The sequence below is a fragment of the Gymnoscopelus braueri genome (genome assembly GCF_963280865.1).
Source record: "Gymnoscopelus braueri genome assembly, chromosome: 7".
In the NCBI taxonomy this organism is placed as follows: Eukaryota; Metazoa; Chordata; class Actinopteri; order Myctophiformes; family Myctophidae; genus Gymnoscopelus; species Gymnoscopelus braueri.
The window spans coordinates 43,695,866-43,713,712 of NC_137608.1; the positions used below are offsets into that span (position 1 = coordinate 43,695,866).

Sequence of the window (17,847 nt, forward strand, 5' to 3'; positions counted from 1 at the left end):
GCTATGGAACGGCCGCCTGCCCACACTGTCATAGTGTCATACTGCCATTCTATCCACTTTTCACTTCAATGTTCCCTAAGCTTTCTTTCAGAGAAAGGAAGCCTAGGATCGGTTACCGCCCTGCCCTAACCTGTTCTTCTCCAGCCTTTCCACTGGCTTGTCAGCAACTCCCTGAGAAACGATCCAAGACTACGGGAGCAGAGGCCAGCGGCAAAGGCAACGTGTGAGATAATATGCAGTACCCGCAGAGCCGAGGGTCCCCGCTGCAGGTCCCCCGCTCTGGCCTAATGAGTGGCTCCTGCCGGGTGCTGGGGCCTGAGAGGGGCCCTCATTAACCAAGAGAAGAGGCCATTAAGGGGCTGGGGAATCTGCCATCTGCCACTTTAGGAGCATACAGCGAGTGAGGGGAGGAGGGCCACGTAACATTAATTAAATCAGAAGAGCATGGGGTTTCATAACCGCACTAATGTATTCACATTCGTCAGAAGGCAGCGACAGAAGAGGTGGAGTGAGAGACGGGGAAAACGAAACAGGGAAATCGAGCTGATAGAGACATATCAGGGGAGGGAAAGAGTGTGTGCATGGGTGATAAAGGCAGAGAACAGGAGAGAGGGAGAAAGAGAATATTTTCATTAGGTTTTTTTTAATTACTTGTATTGTAGTGATGGTTAAAGTCCTCTCAGTAAAGGCCACACAGTAAAATACTCAGTGTTCATTTTAAGGTCAATACATGCTCCGCCTCCTTCCGACGTTGAAACTTGGACGGGCTTCCCAAAGTATTTGGGACAGTCAGGACATCTGGGGCACTGGCGCCGGCCCAATGGAGCCAACGAGAGCACCGACTCCCCCACTTTATCAATGTTGGGAGTCGGGCTGCCCCCACCCCTGCCCCATGAGTTATTTATGGGTTATATCGAATAATAATAAATGAGAGAATGAAAATCCCGCACAATAGTTTGGTCCGAAAAACACTGTCTGCGGAGCCAAGTCTGCTTGTTAGAAGCGATAATTTTGGGCTTGTTTTCATAGACCTCGTTGCTTATTTTTCTCGCGTACCTGGCAACACTGGTTTCGCACTGAAGAGTGGATAATGGTAGAATAGATTGCAGATCGTCATAGCAGAGATTGATGCATGGTAAGGGTAAGAATGAAACGTTTAAATCGTAACTAGACTGTCTTTACCACCTCACGTGAATTAACTTATCCCCTGACTGATTCATATTTAGATCTTAGTTGGAAAACCACTGCCATAGTTAATGGCTTTATCATCAGCAACTTGTTGGCAGTGCTGCTGCTGTTGCATCCGTTTAAATTCAGCAAACAGGAACAACAGTGGAGTTCAAATACGGAAAGACAAAAAACATGTTGAATTGGGGATATTTAACCCATTTAGACCTGGAACGCATCTGTGTCATTTTAGGTTTCTTTGGCTATTCAAAAATAGCAGATAAACAAGCTCATAGATCTGCTATTTTTTTGAAAAATCTTGATTTTTTTTGGAAATGATGATAATGGAGTTGTTTGGAGGAACATCAACTGACATGGCGAGTAGCCTAATCTTTATGGCTTCAGAATGTACAGTCCGCCGTGCCAATGTTATAATCATTATAGCTTAGATACTGATAAAGAAACATATTGATCATAGCTCCGATCGGAACCTCAAACGGGGCTCGGTTGCCGTTGTGTGCGTGCAGAAGCACGCTGGTGGTGTTGTGATTGCATGACGTGATGTGTGCCTGTGCTGCAGGCAGCTAGCAGCAGCCAACCGTCTGGCTGTCTGCTGTGTATCTGTATGTTTTTGATTTCTCAAATTATTTGTATTCAAGACGTGAATGCACAGTATCCTATCAATGCTTGTAAGCCCCACTTACAAGCATTGCCCATGTGGGCATGTTAATTATCTTTAAGCGAACTTCAAGTACTCATTTTAGCACTCGAACGCGCGCAAACATAATGTAAAGACTATGGCCAATACATACGGTAATAAATAAGGTGGCCCTTACTTATTTCTAGATCCATCCGTGCCCCTTTGGACAAAGATGTCTGTGAGTTACTGTGCTTTACCAAAGCAAACAGTCATGTCTGGTCCACTTTTGCATCTGTTGTCGTCGTATATGGGATATGGAACGTGACTTTTATACCTCATTTTTTGAAGCAATGGTTTAACTGCTACTTGTATTGATGTTATAAAATGTTGTAATTATGGCTTCTTTAATTCCACAATCAAATAGCCATGGTCGTACCATGTATGGCACTAAATGTTCTAAAACATAAAATATGTCTCTAAACAAATACTTATGGACCTCACTACACAGGCTCTAGGTTGCCGTTGTCTAAGTTTATATCCCATATAGGTTTATTTTATGGATAAAATAAACCTATTTTATCCACAAAACAGGTTTGCCTTAATCGCAGACCTTTCCAGGACCGTGCTCTGTTGATATTTAAAGGAAATCAAGTATAGCATCATGTCCTATCGATTATTCCATCAAAGATTTTGTGCAAACACGTTTAATTGAAATTGAACATCAACCCACAGTATAGCCGCAGACCACCACGTCTCCATTCCTCCTCCATGCACTGACAATCTAATCCAATTAACATCTAGGTCAAAAAGGCATCCTTGTCACTCCTCGTCCTATTACGGTTGTTTTTCCTTATGTCTTTCATGCAACCACTGGCTTCCTCAAAGAGCAAGAGGAAATCCAGTTGGCATCCCAACTGTAGCGTGAAGTGAAGGCCACGCTAACATTAGACCCTCCGTATTCGTCATGTGTGCCCTGACTGCCCTCGCATGTCAAATCGTCACCCAAATCTCTGTGCTCCAATAACTTTGAGTCTGCTTCCGACCAGTGATCGCTGAGAGAGAATGGTGGGGGTGGTAACAGACTAAAGAGAGCGAAAGATACACGGAAAGAGAGGGGGGGAGCATGATCAGTCATTCATATGTAGTTGATACTGTCGTATTTGCGTGAAGGGTAGTCCTGTTGTTATGTAAGGGTGGATATGATTCAACTCACCCTGGTTCAGACAGAACAGGGTGAAGGATGACCTGGGGCGCTCTACTTGGAGGGGCCTCGGGAGTCACATCTGGGGAGCCAGACACACGTATTAGAAGTGATTCACTATCATAGAAAGATAACAGCATTACAACAATCCAGTTTATGTATCATTTATATGTCAGGGTTTATTTTTTTCTTCCAGTCTACAGTACTGTACCTCCTTGCTAGAAGCACAACGGGTTTACAATGACAATATTGATAACAACAAGCAATTGCTTATGAGCATGCCATTACCGTTACTGATATTGATTAATACAAAAGGGGGGCAGCTAGCCTGTCAATAACAAAGGCAGCACGTCTACATAGCTTTTATTAAAATGGCCAAGACTTGCTCGAGAGTTTACTAGAGAAAGTGCTTCCCACCACTATTTACACTTTTCTTTCCAAACCCTGTTTCTGCACGTCTCAGTCAACCTCTGTGAGGCTGCTAGAGGCTATCTCTCAGCTGTAATTGTCCGCGTGTAGCGAACACAGACACTGTCGTAGCAATGGGCGCTGCAGCCACTGTGGGGCCATCATTAGGGGACCCAAATAAGACGAGCTCACTGGGAAGGTGGATGTTTGGGTGGCGACAGCTTAACCCTTTAAGACCTGGAACGCATCTGTGTCATTTTAAGATTTATTTGGCTATTGAAAAATAGCAGATATACAAGTTCATAGCGCGGCACCGAGTGCCGCGCTATGAGCTTGTAGATCTGCTATTTTTGAAAAATCGTGAAAATGTGTGCAAATCATTGACATTTTTTTTTTAAGTGAACATTTTTAACTAAAATCTTTGCTTTTAGGGATCCCTGGAACTAAATATTTTGAGATGGGGGTCCGCGGCCAAATACCTCTTAAAGGGTTAAATCAGGCCATGGTAAGGACAGGAGAGACACTGACATCAGAAAGAACAAGCCTCCTCATCCCTGGGTGGGTTTGTGGTGCATTATGGGTAGGTGTAATGACCAATTAGGATCCACTTACCTGGAAAGATGAACTGCTGCTTGTATTTGAAGTAACTGGAGGCTGGGGAGAGAAAGAGGCACGGTGAGATTTGGAGTCAGTGTGATGTGATACGCTGCATCCAACAGGCTGTTAACACAGAGGGGAACAGGTTCACATTATGGAGGATTACGGAGACAGTTTCTGAGACTCAACTGCAGTGAAGATACTTGTTATCACTCTACAGGGATACTAAAAGGAAACTGTTGGCTGTTGTAAAGTAACTAAATACATGTACTCAAGTAATGTACTTAACACACTGTGTTATCAAACAAAATCTATTATCAAATTATTTCTTTTTTGAAAATTCCACAAGGGGCCCCCTAACACAGCTTTGGAATGATCCCTCGTCACTCAGAGAAGCAGTAGCCGGATGTGCCGTCATTCCAAAAAAACAGACATCCGTCCGCCCCAACTATAAGATTTTTAGAAAAACACTCTTAACTCAGTTTCTTTTTTTTTGTGATGAAAACCACCCGTTTTCAACGGGCCATAGCCCCAAAATGGCTGATCGCGGTTGGAATGTTATCGTTCCAGTGGATACACAGACCTCTCCGCAAACCCACAGGGACTTTTAAAAAAGAAAAAATCTGTACACAAGGTGGCTGCCATGGCGTTTCAAAGATCGTCGATTTAAGGTAATTACGCTGGCAACTGGATAAAAAAACAATGTTTAATATCAAGGCGGGTAATGTGTATTTACAATTTTCAATACTTTTACTTCTATCCCACTACATCTAGCAGGATGTAGCAGATCTAAAACATGTGAGTATTTCTTCCATCACTGCTGTTGACGCCTTCAAATGACATCCACCATGGAGCTTCAACACATGGTACAGCATGGTGTGTTTATGCTACCGATGTCTTCTTTGTGAATGATGTCCTGATGCAAGTTTGATTCAATGTTATTAGTGATTGATGAAATGGATTATTACCAATTACCGGAAAATATATTTCCCAATGACGTTCCAAAGAAAAAAGACAGTAGAAGAGAAGTAAAACTTTCCAACTCTTTCTGCGTCATGTGTCTAAATAATCAACAACAAAAAATCCCCAGGAAAACGTACACGTTTTTCAGAATGTGCAATCCCCAAAACCTTTCTCTGCATACTGAATAATGACAGAACCGAAGAGAACACTTTATAACCAAATTAGTTTAATTTTTGTTTTTGTTGCAGTCACACAAATTAAAGTGTTTCTCCTGCTAACATACCAAAAAAACACCCACTTTCTCTTTTTTTTTTTTGTAATAACTTTAAAAAAAAAAACACCCACTTTCAACATGGAGGAGTAATGCCTGATTTGTACTTGGTTGCATGCGATGTAACGCACCAAAAATAGCCGATCTGCAAGTTTACAACGCATCGCAGCACGGCGCGTTGTGAGCTTGCAGATCAGCTATTTTCGGTGCACGACACCAATGTGCAACCAAGCATAAATAACCCCAAAGTATTCCCACTGGAATTAAAGGGACTGACTGTTATTTCTTCTGGGCATGGTGACATTTTTAGAGGAACTTTCTGCTGTCAGGGTTAATAAATAGTAGGCTACTGGTAACAATTTTTATATATTTTTTGGTCTCTCATAATAACTAACCTAACAACCGTCACTGTTCATTTAAGTCAATGAGCGTTAATACGGGCCCTTATGAACAAGTCCATTTTTGGGCTCGCTAGCGGGCAGGGCTCCAACACTTTGGTCCCGAAAAATATATCTCAAAAACCACTGGCAGGATTGCTATGGAATTTGCTGTGCACCTTCATGCTCTGTGAAGGATGAAACCTACAGATTTTGGTGACCCGCAGTGGTCTTTCCTCTATAGCGCCAGCCTTAGGCCAAACCTTTTTACAATATCTCAAAATCTACTGTAATAGGAAACTTGCTGTTTCGTTCTTGCTATTCACACCAAGCACGATAACCATAACGATAACAATAAGCATGTCGCTTCCAAAATCGTAATAACTGAAGTGGATGATAGGGTGTTGTCAAAAATATAAATGTTTCGATAAGTATCGATTCTAAACATTTGAAACTACTTCAATATAAGTTTTCCATAATATCGATATATCGATACACTCCCCCATCTCTCCAACGTGAGTTGAGAGCGGTTGAGAGACGCATACACTATTGCAGTCAGTGTGTGTTCCATAGGCTAATAGCCCCGCCTACCTCGCCTGTCTCTCCTCTGCTCTCCCCCCTCTCTCATTCACTCAGCTGGCAGCTGACGAGCGTCGGAGGCTAGCCTGTGTCGTTGCTCTTGCTCGGCCGTCAGCACTGCTCGTTAATTAATTTGCTCCGGGTGTGTAAAGCTCGGAAGCTCATTAAAGTGGGCATTGGGCAAAAGCAGAGCCTCTGTGACCGTTTTGGTTGACAACGATAAATGAATGCTATAGAACGGATGTTGTGTCACTAGTTACAATTTGGCTATCATCAGGCAACAGAGTTTCAAGTGATAGGAACAATTTGGGACTGATCAGAAGTAAATCAACGTGGATGCTGTTGTGCTTGCACACGCGCACACACAGAGTGTGTAGGACAGTGGTTCTCAAAGTGGGGTCCGGGGAACCCCAGGGGTCCTTGAGGGAGCTCCAGGGGGTCCCCAGCTAAATGATAGATAGTTAGGAACTCAGAGTGTACAAATGCTCAGAGTTAAATTAACATTGATTTTACAATATAGATTGGGGTCCCAGCGATATGAATGCCATTGAATACGGGGGGTCCTTGAAATTAAAATGGTTGAGAATCACTGCTAGAGCCGTAAAAATCTTCTCTTATGGGGGTCCCTGTCTTATCGTTTCAAATGGGGGTCTGCGGGCTAATGTGTCAATTTGGGGGTCCTTGACCTGGACAAGTTTGAGAACCACTGGTGTAGGACACACACATACACTCAATCACCCTAGTGCTTAAGACACGCTCACAGTACAATGAACCTAAAGATGAGTTAATTTTATTGATTTTTAAAGGCCTGGTCTAGAAAAATATAAATGTTTATTTTAAATAGGGTGATATTTCTCTTATATTACCAGAGATAAGATGAGGATCAATCTGTAATAGGCCTATACAGTAAACAACACACTCACAGCCTTTAATAATAATAATGAAAATATAATAAATATATATATATACATTATGCCACCCCCCCGTGGTATCGAAAATGGTATCGAATATCGTTGTTTTGCAAGATATCGTATCGAAGTTAGAAATTCAGTATCGTCTACACTAGTCCACACCACAGCAATAACGACAACGATAGTCTTAAACGATATCATTTGGATCACTTTTTAGAGCGATTTTATGAGCGATAGAAACACTGACAGCCAATCAAAATCCACCATCAACACCTCTCTCTCTCTCTCTCTCTCAGGATCAACTGGACCTGATTTCATGGGTTAATATGGCCCGGCTCACATGCCCATCACGGTTATCCGACATCAATCATCATACCTGTCAAGTTGAACTGTTTCTGTTGGCGTGCTGACTGAGGGGAGGGGTGCAGGGGGGAAGGGGGTGTGGCGCTGCTGGGTAGAGGAGGTGCTGGGGAGGACGGGGTGGAGGAGGTGGTGGAGGAAGGGTTACTGCTGGAGTCTGGCTGGTAGGGGACCGGGATGTGATCCTGTGAGGAGGAGACAGAACAACACACTGGTATCGTCGCTGTTGGGTGGGAAAACCTCTTATTGTCCAAAACCGTAAACTCGTACGTCCAAAACCTGTGTTACAATGGATCCAGTGCAATTGTTTAGTCACAAGCTCTTGTTAATGCTTTTCATTGGTTCAATGGTTCAATTTATTTAAAAAGAAATAACGTATCCACTTTCAATTCTTTTATTTCAATAGAGGGGGGGGGGGAAATAGGCTCTACAAGCTCACAATGCGACATGTTGTGAGCTTTTAGATCGTCTTTTTTCACTCCTTTTGGACGACATTCTTGTACGACCAAGTAGGGCATGACCCTAACCCATTAATTTACGAAAACACATATAACGTTGAAGTATGGAGATACAAGGTTTCTGCTCAACAGCGACGATATAGGCTACTATCCTTGAAAGGCAGACGTGTTGATATGGGCGTGTTGATGTTGGCTGATCCAATAGAGAGGTGGATCAACCAAGGTGTCATGGCTCTTATGGGCAACCAGACCTCAGGCCTATTCAATACATTGCTCTCCGACACTATGCTGTACGCAATCAAATCAATATTAGCCAGTGTCTTGTATAAATGTAAATGACGATTTGTTTAAATTAGCCCAAAATAGGAGTCTTTCAGTGACGTCTTTCAGAGACGTTCAGAACTGGGCCAGATCACAGCCGATATGGGGTCGCTTAGATGACGTAATTTCTGTCATTTAAGCAACTTTTTAATCACCCAAACTGGCCGTCTGTTTTAGGTCCTAGGTCACTAAAAAGATGTCCATACGATATCCTGGTGATGATGTTCAAATCATCCCCATATCAGCCATGATCTGGCCTAGTCCTGAACGTCACTGAAAGACGTCATGATGACGTCGTTCGGTGACGTTCAGGACAAGGCCAGATCACAGCCCATATGGGGATGATTTGGAGCGGGACGACATCCAAACAGCTTTTTCATCACCCACACTGGCCGCAAAAGCAGTTGTTTAAGGTCACTACAAAGCCATCCATATGATGTCCTGGTCATGACGTCATTGTGCTTGCTGGGTAGGATACAACAGCAGTGACAACACAGAAACGTGTGTGGGGAGGAATAAATTGGCCAAACGACTAAATTGGGGAGGCAAAGGGGTAAAAAGGACAACAACAAAAAAAGACTAAAACTACAGTAGCTGCTTCTCTGTGTCTCTCTCTCTGACACACACACACACACACACACACACACACACACACACACACACACACACACACACACACACACACACACACACACACACACACACACACACACACACACACACACACACACACACACAGACCAGTGGAAGCAGCTTGTGTCGCAGATCTCGAGGGCACTCGAATGATGATGATGAGATAGATAGATAGATAGATTAAATACTGTATAGATAGATAATTAAAAATGTAGGCATTTAGGAGACACTCTTATCCAGAGAGGAGTGCAAGATTACGCTGGCCTTAAACGTTGGTTCACGCTGTTAAAGTAGATGTCAAAACAGATGTTGAAAGCAATTATTTTGGCAGTATTATTCACTCTTAAGTACTAGCTTCGGATATTCAAAGCAGATGCTCAGAGTGACAAGACAGCGCTCAACAGAATGCTAGTGCCGATGATGACTAGCACCCCCTTCAGCCCCTAGTCGGATGGGAAATGTCAAGCAAAGGCAGAGCAGAAGAATTATACATTATACTATATTGTTATTAGCCTTTATATTTTACTATCACTTATAGTACTTATAATACATTATGATATGATGACATGATATTTGGTAGCTTACAAAGAGCCTAGATGTCTCCACTAGGCCTGATAGCTATTGTTTTGGTTACAGCCTGTGTTGTTATGGTTCAGCTTGTCCTTGAAGCAGCTAGAATAATAACTATTGTCTGATCCCTGGGCTCCTTGGCAGAACTACCGTACCACTAATCTGAGTTCCCAGAAGTTCTCGCCGGCTCTCGTATACAAACGGGAGGGGTAGCGTACCACCGACCTGAGTGATATCGTACTTCTCCCCATGATATCATGTACATTAAAGAATAACCGTCACCTCCTAGAATATTGTCTCGACTCCTATCAATTACTGATTGATCCAGAATTCCACGACAGCGCCATAATATCTTTTTTTTTTTCTTTTTACAATTTGTATAACACTTTGATACATTTCCAAAGGACGTGTGTGGACACAAACAGTATGTATGAAAGTACCTGAAACTCTTACCTTGTTGATTTTGTTGGTCTTGGGTAGTGTCTGACTGATGTGCAGGTCGGTGTACCTGAGTGGGTTGTTGATGTCACACGGCACTGATTCGGTGCGCACTAGACGCGCTGAGAAGCAGAGCACGAGAATGAACCATACACACAGACAAATAAAGGTGCCAACTGGAACCAAAACTGTTTCTTCAGAGTGATGCCATATAAAGAACCATTTTTGGTTCCAGAAAGGACCTTTCGGACCATTTATTTGAATGGTTCAATAAAGAACGCAAACCCCTTAAACCGTATAAACTTCATCAACCGGCCGAAATGTGTTTGACAAAAATAGCAGATCTACAAGCTCACAACGCGTTGCGAGCTTGTAGATCTGCTATTTTCGATGAATGTCTGCCTATTAAGACATGGTTTAAATTTGCAAAGGTTCCTCAAAGAACTTTGACAAAAAAGGTTCTCTAGAACTAGATGAGGAACATGACGAACCATTCACTAGATCAAATGGTTCTTTAGTAGTTGATGGTTCTTTGTGGAACCATATAGCCTTTTAAAGAACCATTTAAGAACCATTGTTTTTCGGTGTGTACCAACCCTAACATCCCTATTCTGAGTATGTCACAGTAGGCGAACAACATTCAGCAAAGATGGACGATCGTTTGGCAAAAATAGGTGATCTACAAGCTCACAAACACGTGGCAAAGTGAAACATTGAGAGCTTGTAGATCAGCTATTTCCACTATTAGACGTACAACAATGTATATACTGTAGGGTTTAAGTCTGTGATTCTAGAGTAGGGTATGGGGACCCCCAGGGGTCCTTGAGGGGGTTCCAGGGGGTCCCCAGCTAAATGTTTGATAGTTGATAGTGAGTGACCCTTACCGGTCTGTAATTTCTCTGAGAAATGGAACCTTTAGTAGGCTCTCAGAGTTATGGGGGTCCGTGGCCTAATGCATACCAAACTGGGGGGTCTTTGAAATAAAACAAGTTTGAGAACCACTGGTTTAAGTGCTTAAGCTCTGAGGGGAACAAAGAAGCCTGCGGGCGACAGAACTCAAAGCAAATGCACACTTAATGCCTTCAGGCGCAATTAGAGGAAAGTCTTTATCAGTCCCGGCTGTGCTAATGTGAGAAAATGGAACAAACTGTTTTGAATGCCATCCATTTGTTATCGCACAGAGACACTTTTCAAGGAAGATACGTTTTTGTTTTTTTGGGGGGTGAGTTGTCGCAAAGAACATGTCGCTTTCTTTAACAAAAGAAGGTAGAAAGTAATTAATTACCTTGAGTTATTCCTTGGTGATCTTATTTGGAAGAATGGGGGATGGGGTGGGGGTGGGGGGGTAGGGAACGGACAAAAGCAAGTCTTAATTTGGATGGCAGATAATGGGAATACTTTCAGAGTTGACTAAATTAGTAAGAACAATACAGGGGGTAAAAGTTATGTCCATTATTAAGCAGTTAACATTTACAATGTTAATGTTAAGGCACACAATTGTGTTGTGGTTGCCTGTACATAAGAGACCAGAAGCTAAAGGCTAATTCATACGTTGTGCATCCCAGTCGTGTAATGAACTATACATTTTCCTTAAAATACAATAGCTCATACATACCTCAAATTATCTGATGAATATTACAATATTTCTCTATAATGTAATGTAATTCTATATTACCTTTGAGGCAGTCTCGACCTCCTCGCTGAATGATCAGTAAATGACAAGGCGGGGCTTCTTTGGTGCATTTGTTGTGGCACTTCAGCCTGAATACATAAAAAGTAGAGTTACTTGATGAGATAACAATTTTATAACCTTAATTTTCAAAGTCATGAACTGCTCAGTTAACCACATTAACCTTACTACCGTCACTATATCTGACAGGTCGTCAGGGAGCAAAAGGCATCTGCATCATTTGGTTCAACGTACAACTAGTAGCATACTGTAGGTACGGAAGCTAACATTATGGTCTCTAATGACATCACCTAGCGGAAGCATACGGTAGTGAGAACAGCAAGGCTCAAGGCAGCTCCCTAGTTGTCGAGGTATTGCACACATTTCCACCCAGAATAATACAGCTTATGCCAAAATGTGACATGCAGCAATTACACAGCCGTAAATCACAGTGGCACAGCCACTGATTTTCATCTCGGGCACCTTACAGCTGTCAGGAATGTCGAACACAGAACATTTTTTAACAGTCACAATTACAGGTCATTCATTGTGAGCTTCTTATTATAGTGAGGCGTGCTTTTAACACTATGCTGTGCAACCTACTTGCAGTTTTTACATTTGAGTCCAAACAGCATTCCCTTTCCGCATACTGTGCATGTCTGGGACATCCAGTACTTGGTGGAAAACCTGTGAGAAAGGAGAAAACACACAACATCTTCTCATTTGATAATACTTGTGTGATTTGTCAAAATCTCCAAGCTGTGGATTTCTAAAGAGAACATTCAGTCTTCACCTCATTCATGCATATGGATTTTGCTATAAGAAGCCTTTAATTTGCCATGTGCCATGTATCCTTCCTCTATACAATGATAATCTAATTAAAAAATATATGTTGTGATTTTTGACAATCCTTTGTTTGGAGGTTTACATTTTGTCAATAAAATAATATGCACACGATTATTACTTAAATTAAACATAAAAAAAAACATTATATAGTACCTGCAATCTTGTTCTTTCCTTAACCCTGACCTACCCCATGGTATTTCTCTAAAGTCCACTACACTAGCACTAGCAAGTAAATAAAGAAATAAAACAAAAATGTAAAAGAAAAAATATATCCTAGCTGCATTGCATCGCATCATTATCATTCTTTGATTCTCTCAACGAAGCTGACAAAAAGAAGTACGTGTGGCACTTCCAATGTCCCTCAGCTGCTGATCTATGAACCCCACGTGTTTTTTTTTCATTCAATATCCCTGTGCCAGTGTAAGCGTTGTGCGCTTTCGTTCTTCACTGCTGAGCTCCGGGACAGAGGCCACGCAGCTACGTCAATACACTAAAGAGACAATCAGTCAGAGAGATGGGAGCTGTCATATTCGCAAAACAATCCGCTACTTTAGGACCTCTGTGGCGTGACTGAGAGGTTGGAGTGGTTGTGATTATTAGGCCTATTTACCGACACGATGCCTCGATACCGGCAGCTGGGCTGGATGGCTAATGGCAGGTGAGTAATGTGGTTTGACAGGATCCAAATCTCTTTAACCACATGAACCCTTCATTGTACGTTAATAGCTAAAACTGCAGCTCTACAGGCTTACAACGCATCGTTTTTAAAGTGTTTTGATGTTTTGAAACACAATAATGTCATGAATTGAATTTGAATTAAAAAAAAGATGATATACTATATTTATAATGTTTTTTCTACGTTTTCTGTTGGTGTCTGGGGCATTTACAGACACCAATTCCTACCTAGTCGCACGACGGTGTCGCGCGTCAAAAATAGCAGATCTACAAGCTCACAATGTGTTGCGTCTGGGAGCATAAATAAGACATGACGACGCATTAGAAGAGCATGTGAGCAGGCCAGGGCCGTCTCTTGTCCCCAGCGCAGCGCTAACTCTCAGCAGACAGATGCTGGTATTTGGAGCCAAAGCAGGCAGAGGAAGTGCTGGGATGAGTTATGCATTTAATTGCCCTGACATTCCGCATTGGCAGGTGGACACGCATGGACGTCTCGTGCACATCAGGGTTTTTATAATTAGTTAACTAATACTAATGAAATAACAACAAATAATAATCAGTTTAGATTTAATAAAAGTTTGTTTGTTTTTACAAAACTAACACATATTCCAGAGAAAATGTCTTTAGTTTGAGTCTTTGTCAATATGTCATACATAAGCCTGTGGATATTAAATCTTAATATTTTTAGCTGAGTCAGTTTTAAGCCCTATTGTCAAAAACTTTGAAAAAGCAGATCTACAAGCTCTCAATATGTCACATCACCACACAAACTCATGTGTTATGAAAAAACGAATGAAACCCGTTGTTGCCTACCTGTGTTTTATTGAGTTTCCCAGATCTCTTCGGGTAATCTGTGGAGACCAGCGAGGCACTGAGAGAGTGTCTACAGGAAAAGACAGAAGGGGGGATGGATGGAGCAATGGAGGGATGGAACAAAGAAGGAATGCGTGAAAAGATGTACAGTAAATAGTGCTGAATACTGAAAGAAAGATCTCAGCTAAACAGTTGAAACACATTCATTTCATACCATGTGGCATTTCAGTATATAGAGCAAAAGATCACTTTGGCCTTGAACAAGGTCTTAATCAACTGTCGATTACATACAATAGATCGACTACTTTGCAAGCATAGTTGTCCAAGACATCGCTGTAAATAAGAAGCTAAATAAGTAACTCAGCCTAGATACAGTAGATAGATAGATAGATAGATAGATAGATAGATAGATAGATAGATAGATAGATAGATAGATAGATAGATAGATAGATAGATAGATAGATAGATAGATAGATAGATAGATAGATAGATAGATAGATAGATAGATAGATAGATAGATAGATAGATCAAAACACTCAAACAAGATTTTCCATCGTCAACAAAGAACTCTGCACAATTCAGACCACTGAGTCCATTTGGATAATACTGAAAAGATGTCAAGGTCAGTCGGGACAGCCGGCATTATTACGTGCTGTATTTTCCGGAGGTGTTTGTGTGTTTAGACGTTGGACAGCTGAGCTGATCGAGTACGGCTACTTTTGCGCCGCTGCTGGGATTTCATTGTGAGGGAGTCTCACTTCAAAAGGTTTTCACAACAAAAAAAACCTTCGCCTGGTCCATTAGCCCGAGCGCTGATAGGAGCGGTGGCAGCACACCAATACATTATGCACCCACTTCTCAGTGCAAGGTGGGCTAACAGCCAGCCTAGACACGCACCGCCCTGTGTGAAGCCGGGTGGATGCCGGGAAGGTGCATTGCAATGATAAGCAGTGGCTGAAGAAGTACGCAGAGTTTTTACTTAAGTAAAAGTAGCAAATTACTCTGTTACTGTAGTAAATGTACAAAATATACTTACAGTACCAAAAGTCCTCATTATTCAGGTCCATTTCACATGTTTTTTTTTCAAAAGATAGCCGATTTGCAAGCTCACAAGGTATCGCGATGCGAAGCGTTTTGAGCTTGTAGATCGGCTATTTTTGAATAGCTGAAGTATAAAATAGGACTTAAGTGGTTAATGTATGTTTTGCAATGATAATCGAAATCTGCAAAGTAACTAGTGACTAAAGCTGTCAAATAATAATTGTAGTGGACTAAAAAGAAAGTGTGTGTATATATATATATAAATATATATATATATATATATATATATATATATATATATATATATATATATATATATATATATATATATATATATATATATATATATATATATATATATAAATAAAATATGCCAGTTGTTATCTAGTTGTAGTAGAGTAGAAGTACCCAAAAATTTAAATGCTCAAGTAAAGTAAAAGTACTTGAGTAAATGTACTTGTGCTAGTGAGGCACTGTTCCACTCGGCTGCAAACGCAGACGTGTTGAAAAATCCTGATGAGGTCTAAAGTCAAACACATACAGTATAACTGAGCATGCATACATCACAACCTTGAGCGGCTGCTTCAAAATTTCTGGTCATGTGGGGGCGCAACGAGCAGAGCGGCCTCTAGGGGAGCTGCTGGATACTAACCTATTTTCCTTCCCTTTAACCACTTATGACCTATTCAAAAAATAGCTGTTCTACTCTATATTTATTTATTGGTTACATTTTAGTCTATAATGACATGCCCAACATAGGGACAGCAGGCTGAAAGAGGTTCAACTATAGGCCTTGTTGTCTTATAATAATCAGCTGTTCACTTTTTCAAATGATTGTGGATGTGTGTATACATACAGTAGGCCTATCGCCTACCGTTTTTATACTGTTAAAAAAAAATTCAGTGATAAATATTCAATCACTGGTTTGCAGGCAAGGCAACACAAGGGGACTATTATTTGGAAGCACAAAGACAGCTACTTGTTCATTATTTTCTTCACCAACCATGATTGCTTGTATTTCATTGTGTTCCTTGTCAACGGGCCAAGCTTTCTTCTACACAAGCCACAAAAAGCTTTGTAAGATTTTGCAGGCTTAGGCTGTCGGGCAGAGTCACTTCTTCCATTTCTTTAGGGATTGCAATTAGACAACACTTATCAGCTCCTCAACAGGCCTACATTCCCACCTACAAACAACTTTGCAATTCTCAACTTTAAAATCATTGTCAAACAACTTTGGAAGAGTTTAGAGCGACAGTTTAGAGCAACAAATAATTACAGCAACTTCTGTAAAAAAATAAAACGCCACAGGTACCTCACGCCAGCACCAAAATAGGGCCCTTAGTCTTGCCTGTTCTCTGTTTTGTTTTGTTTCTATATGCCATTTCTGCTTCATTGGATACAAACAGATGGGGGATTACTGTATGTGGAATTATGCAAACGAGTTGAGCAACCAAGACCCTAACCCTTTAATTTACAATTCCTGCATAAAATTGACATTCTGTACAGTTACATTGCTTCTCCTCTGCCTATTGTGCCTAATAACCAAATTCTTTGAGACACAAGGGTATTTTGGGGGGTGGCCAGGTCTGCCATTGTTTTGGAGATAAACAGAAACAACACAGGCATCGTCCAGTAATATCTTTTTCTTTGCTTTTCTTTCTCTTTTTACCCCCTTTTCTCCCCAATTTAGTTGTTATGCCTATTGATTCATCCCCACACACATTTCTGTGTTGTCACTGCTGTTGTATCCCACTGACTCACGTACCAGTGCCTTCGTCTTACTCCTCCCGCCCAACACTCCCTGCTGACAGGTGCCCCCCCCCCCCCCAGCCTGTAGGATTACGTGCAGTGACTATAATCACCCTCCTCGCCCGGCTTCCCTGCCACAAACACAGGCCAATTGACCATTTCTCAAGTCCCGCCCGTGGTTGTGCCCCTCTTCGCACCCATTGGTTGCCGTTTCCTTTCTCTCCATCCACTACCATTGAAATAACATTTTTTTCAGTTGCTTCGTATTGATATTCAGTGTATAAGTTGGTCTCAGTAAAAAAAAGGAACATCTCAGGTGCAGTACAGTGACTGACTGGGCATAAATAATGTTTTTAAATGTTTTAGAAAATTCAACATAAGCAACCATAAGGCGGAACCAGGGCGGAACCAGAGCAGAAGGAGCCTGCTGGTTAGTCGGTTAGGGACCTATCAGAAGGCTGACAATGGGTCACGTGTTCGTGTGTAGACGTTCAACAAGGCCGGATGCACCGCGGTGGATTCGAACCCGCAACCTCCACGGTGGTGGACAGGTCCTTTACCACTGCGCCACCCGAGCGTGATATTTTTTACTGTCCTAATAGCTCAACAATATTGTAGTGCAGGGACCTGCAACAACTATACCATCTAAAAAAATGAAGATGGGTCATCCAAACATAAATTTTTCACGTTGTGTCGCGGCTGCGCACGATCATACACGCACTCTACTACAAGTACGCATGCACGCACGCACACACACACTCCTCACTCTTTCACCCTTCTTCCCAGCAGACTATTCTCCTCCCAAATGAGTATCCTTCCACTTTCACTACATTTGTGTTTGCAATATTATCATAATTATCATAATCATATATTGTGCGGTAAATGTTTAGTTTTCTTAGCTTTTCCACGCACGGACGATAGAGAAATACAAATTCCACATTAGACACTTGAGAAGCCACCTATACTAAGTCTCTCTCCACAAAAAGTGAATAATTGAGAACTTGGATATGTACTTATTCAGAAGCTCCATGTTACTTGTCAGTAGGACAAGGAAATTGATGTGAGGGGACATGGCATGTGACATTTAGCGTGCGTGTGTGTGTGTGTGTGTGTGTGTGTGTGTGTGTGTGTGTGTGTGTGTGTGTGTGTGTGTGTGTGTG

At 41.7% G+C, this 17,847-nt stretch overlaps 1 protein-coding gene across 1 annotated transcript in view; it reads right to left on the minus strand.

The window, feature by feature from the left end:
• Positions 1-17,847, minus strand: part of ksr2 (kinase suppressor of ras 2) — a gene marked incomplete at both ends in the record, with an annotated part of 118,305 nt that overhangs the window by 20,019 nt on the left and 80,439 nt on the right. Inside the window, 7 exons of the mRNA XM_080433881.1 lie at positions 3,021-3,090; positions 4,029-4,070; positions 7,491-7,659; positions 9,910-10,016; positions 11,534-11,655; positions 12,167-12,250; positions 13,898-13,967. Of these exons, the coding sequence (XP_080290007.1) occupies positions 3,021-3,090; positions 4,029-4,070; positions 7,491-7,659; positions 9,910-10,016; positions 11,534-11,655; positions 12,167-12,250; positions 13,898-13,967 (664 nt within the window). The remainder of the gene's footprint in view (positions 1-3,020; positions 3,091-4,028; positions 4,071-7,490; positions 7,660-9,909; positions 10,017-11,533; positions 11,656-12,166; positions 12,251-13,897; positions 13,968-17,847) is intronic.